Raw genomic sequence first — 4727 nt, 5'->3', positions numbered from 1 at the left:
CAATACGATTTCGTTTGTGTTCATGTTTTCAATTTAGAACCCCACGGAAGTGAATAGAAAAAAGAAAAATACCCCTGTGATACGCCTTCCTTTACCTATTTCTAGATTGATTGATGTTCAATGGAGGGAAACCTGCTATTCCTTCTTTCCTTTGAAATTGTACATTTTTTTGATTCTGAACTAATTGTATCCTTTTTGTTCCCATCGAGCTTTCTTGCCTAGTGACTAAGGATTTTCACACTTGTTGTGTCTATAAAAGATTTTCTCATAAAACACTAACAGAAGTGTTAGAGGGATTCATTTTCGATAAGAATCCAAAAGCAAGTTCCCTATACTACCTTCTTTCCCTCCTCTGTTTCTGTCTTTAAGAGGCAGTGCATCCGGCAGGAATCGAACCTACTTTTTGACCCATTTTGCCTTTCTAGGTTGGTGGGCGCTTTCACCATTCAGCCATGGATGCTTTAGCGAGTGAACTAGGTTTTTATTTGAGAGCGAACTAGGTTTTTAGTGGTATTCCTTCTCAAGCTTCTATTTCTTCCGTTAAGGGAGATTCGGGAAAAGATGGAATAGGAAGACGTGTTTCCAGAACGAACAAGATACAGGTAGAGAACGGGAGGTTAGCAAAGTTAGACAAGATTGGAATGGGCATAGGAACATGTATTGATGTACCAGATCGGCTAATGCTCCCAGGTTGATGCGATGTATTCCACCAGTTGACTGGAGACTTTATTATTGGTATATCGATCGGTCCAACACGGATTGAAATAGGAGCCGGTTCGACAGGAAGCTTTTGAAAATGCAGTGCACCCAAGTAAATAAGGAACACGATGAATACAAAAGTTAAACGAGAATTCCACACCTGAAAGGTACACCACATAGGCCTTCCCTGAAACCCCCCAGTCACTAACGTAAACAAAGTAGAAAAAGCACCAACTTCTGTACCGGTTCCGGAAGAGTGAAGAAAAAGGGGATGTTTTGTTAATGGGAACAAGGAACTGTTTATAGCTGTCGCGATATAAATAACTATACTCATCCGAGCCGCAGGAACATGTAGATATGAAATACGAGAATTTTCACCTTGTTGAAGATCTGGTGGTGCTACCCGAAGACTTAAATGAATAGCCATCGCTATTAAGAACAACCGAGATCCAATGAGAATTTGCGCGTAGCTTTTTGTCTTTGACATAAAAAAATAAGGTTGTAATAACGAAACTGACATTTTATTTTCCTTGCCTTGCAAGTGGAACAAGAAAGACTATATAGTTATTTTGATTCTATAAACGATCAAAGGATTTCGCATGCTTTCCATGGAATGACGAAATTCCCCTTGCTTAGTTTTTGATCCGCTCGTGCGTGGCACTCCTTGCTTGCGGAGCGGCATATCGGAAAAAGAAGGATTGACTTTCTATACGGGCCCGTCCCCTCTTACCCCTAACTAACAATTATGCTGCTCTCGCCTTTTTGTAATCTTATCTTTCAAAAATGCACTACTAATTTTTATGGCCTCCTTAGTCACCCTATCCACTCTCGTCCTGTTTTCGGGTTCCCTTTCAGGGGATGAGGATATTTCGATGATTTCTCCCTCCGTAGGTGGAAAACGCGTGGGTGAGTTATAACGCCCTTGATGCGGCTATTGCTCCCACGTGTCGAGGCACGACTTAGAGACATAACCGCATTGAAAGCAATGTCGCAAGTCAGGCAATCATTACAACAACCCATGTAATATATAATAAAAGGGGGAAGAACATAGTTGGCTTACACTCGCCATGTCACATCAAAGTACATAAATAACATCCATTAGACAAACACTCATGGGCCGACTACGGCGCCAAAATGGAAAAGAACCCAACATGCGACAAGGCCCTGAATCAAACCCCAACTAGGCACCACTACTGATCATCGGGAAAGGAAACATAATAACGCTGAGAGTCCTCGTCGAACTCCCACTTGAGCTCGTACTCGTCACCTGGAGCGGAATCACCTGGACCTGCATCTGGAATTATAGTATCTGTGAGCCACAGGGACTCAGCAATCTCGCACCCTCGCGATCAAAACTATTTAAGCTTATAGGAATGGATGAGGCAAATATATGTGGAGCTGCAGCAAGCGACTAGCATATAGGGTGGCTATCTTATTCGCAAAAGAGAGCGAGAAGAGGAGGCAAGGCGTGAGCGAGAATCTAGAGGAACAACCTGCGCAAGTATTACTCCAACACCGTGTCCACTTCCCGGACTCCGCCGAGAAGAGGCCATCACGGCAACACACTCAGTTGATTCATTTTAATTAATTAAGGTTCAAGTTATCTACAACCGGACATTAACAAATTCCCATCTGCCCATAACCGCGGGCACGGCTTTCAAAAGTTCAATCCCTGCAGGGGGTCCCAACTTAGCCCATGACAAGCTCTCATGGTCAACGAAGGAATATACCTCCACCCGAGACACACCGATCAGACTCGGTAACCCGGTACAACAAGACAATTCGTCAGGTTAAAACAAGACCAGCAACACCGCCTGAATGTGCCGACAAATCCCGATAGGAGCTGCACATATCTCTTTCTCAGGGCACACTCAGATGAGACATCCTATGAGTAAAACCATCCCTCAAGTTGCCCCGAGGTGGCCCCGCAGTCTACTCGGTCGGACCAACACTCAGAGGAGCACTGGCCCGGGGGGTGGGGGTTAAAATAAGATGACCCTTGAGTCTGCAGAACCCAAGGGAAAGAAAAGGCTAGGTGACAAAAGGTAAAACCAAGGTTGGGAACTGCTGGACAAGCTTTAATCAAGGCAAAATATCAAAGGGTTCCCATTATAACCCAACCGCGTAAGGAACGCAAAATCCGGGAACATAACACCGATATGACGGAAACTAAGGCGGCAAGAGTGGAACAAAACACTAGGCGAGAGGCCGAGCCTTCCACCCTTTACCAAGTATATAGATGCATTAAGATAACATGGCAATATAATGATATCCCCAACAAGTAAATAAATGATGTTCCAACAAGGAACGGCCTCCAATCTTCACCTGCAACTAGCAACGCTATAAGAGGGGCTGAGCAAAGCGGTAACATAGCCAATCAACGGTTTGCTAGGACAAGGTGGGTTAGAGGTTGACATGGCAAGTAGGAGGCTGACAAGAAAAAGGTAGGCATCGTAGCATTGGCAAAGCAAGAGCGAGCAAACTAGCATAGCAAAGATAGTAGTGATTTCGAGGGTATGATCATCTTGCCTGCACAGTTGTCAGAGTTGACTGGATCCTCACAAGCAAACTCAACTGGCTCCTCGGTAGCGAACTCGTCTCCCGGCTCTACCCAACAAGACAAACAAGCAACAAGGATACAATCAACCACGTGCAAGACCAAGCAATATGATGAAATGATGATATGCTATGCGGGATGCGATGCGGGATGCAAAATGCAAGATATAACAGGAAATGCATGAACCTGGCCTCAACTTGGAATTCCAAGGGTGCCACTGGATAGAGGGGATGAAATCGCTTGAAAACGATATAAAGATCATTGGAATCGGAGTTACGGTTTGGAAATGGCAAGCGTTTTAAGATATGACACCGGTCTGCGATTTACAGCAAGTAGGCATCTAAATGCAACGAAATGAACATGCTAAAGCCACCAAACATGACAACAAAATACATGGCAGGGATGCCCACAAGATTCTTAACAAAAGACTAGCACTGAGCCAGGGCCAAATCATCCACTAAGAGGTTCAAACAAGCATGGCAAAAACGCAAATGCAAAACAGATTCCAGACTTAGTGAAATTAACACTTGTCTGAAATTTCAGATCACGATGCTCTCTTCGGAGCAGCAAAACAACATGATACATGACCTGAAAATGACAAGTAAGAACATGGCATGGAGCTACTCAACAAGCTTAACAAAAGATCCAAAGTGACCTGGGGCCAAAAGGGATCACAAAATATATTAACGGGCACACGAATATAGCTAAAACACAATCAGTTTTCAGACTTAGTGAAAACTGAGACATGCTGAAATATAACTCACGAAGGCATGTAAACGAGCTCGATGCACTCACCACGGTGCAAGTAATGGCAAGGAAGGCATACAACCATTAAGAAGGCACAAAATACAATCTATACATGGCAAGAACAATGGCATAGCATACACGGATCAAGTACAACAACGCCGGCAAAATCGCAAACGAGTTGACGATCTGCCCAGATTCACCATGAAGCAAAAGTAGAGCTTGATTGACTCAAGCTATGTTGCTCCATAATTGCAAACAAAGACATGGATGGATATAGCATAACATGAATAACAAAAGTCCCTTACTGATCATCCTCAAAAGAGGCACGGATCACTAGGAAACAAGCTGAACATATGGCATCATGAACTAAAATATCCCAGACTTGGTGAAAACAACTAAGTCCCTGAAAACAGATTTACCGGGTGCCTCACTTTGCAAGCTTGCACAAGTCACCACACACATCCTAAAAATGCGTGGGTTGCACCTATGGAAAGAAGACAAAATGCTTAACAAAACATATGAAGGACTCACAGGCATAGCATGCACACATTAATCATGGCAAAAATGACAAAAGTCTAAGATGAACTAGCAGATCTGACAATTAACTCACGAAGCCTCCTTCTAACAGCATTTCGGGCATCAAGATGAGCTCAAATGAAAATGATGCAATGGAATGAAATGATTTACTCGTCGAGGCGAACATTCTGATATATCATATGCCCAA

General features: G+C 43.6%; 1 protein-coding gene across 1 annotated transcript; it reads right to left on the bottom strand.

The window, feature by feature from the left end:
* Positions 1 to 326: 326 nt before the first annotated feature.
* Positions 327 to 1600, bottom strand: LOC125548296 (putative cytochrome c biosynthesis ccmC-like mitochondrial protein). The gene has a single exon (XM_048711945.1). It carries the CDS (start codon positions 1217 to 1219, stop codon positions 521 to 523), a length of 699 nt encoding a protein of 232 aa, XP_048567902.1. The 5' UTR covers positions 1220 to 1600; the 3' UTR covers positions 327 to 520.
* Positions 1601 to 4727: the final 3127 nt, after the last annotated feature.

Source organism: Triticum urartu, chromosome 3 (assembly GCF_003073215.2).
Source record: "Triticum urartu cultivar G1812 chromosome 3, Tu2.1, whole genome shotgun sequence".
Taxonomy (NCBI): domain Eukaryota; kingdom Viridiplantae; phylum Streptophyta; class Magnoliopsida; order Poales; family Poaceae; genus Triticum; species Triticum urartu.
Note: the sequence above shows the minus strand (reverse complement) of the source record. Positions and strands in the feature narration are given on the sequence as shown.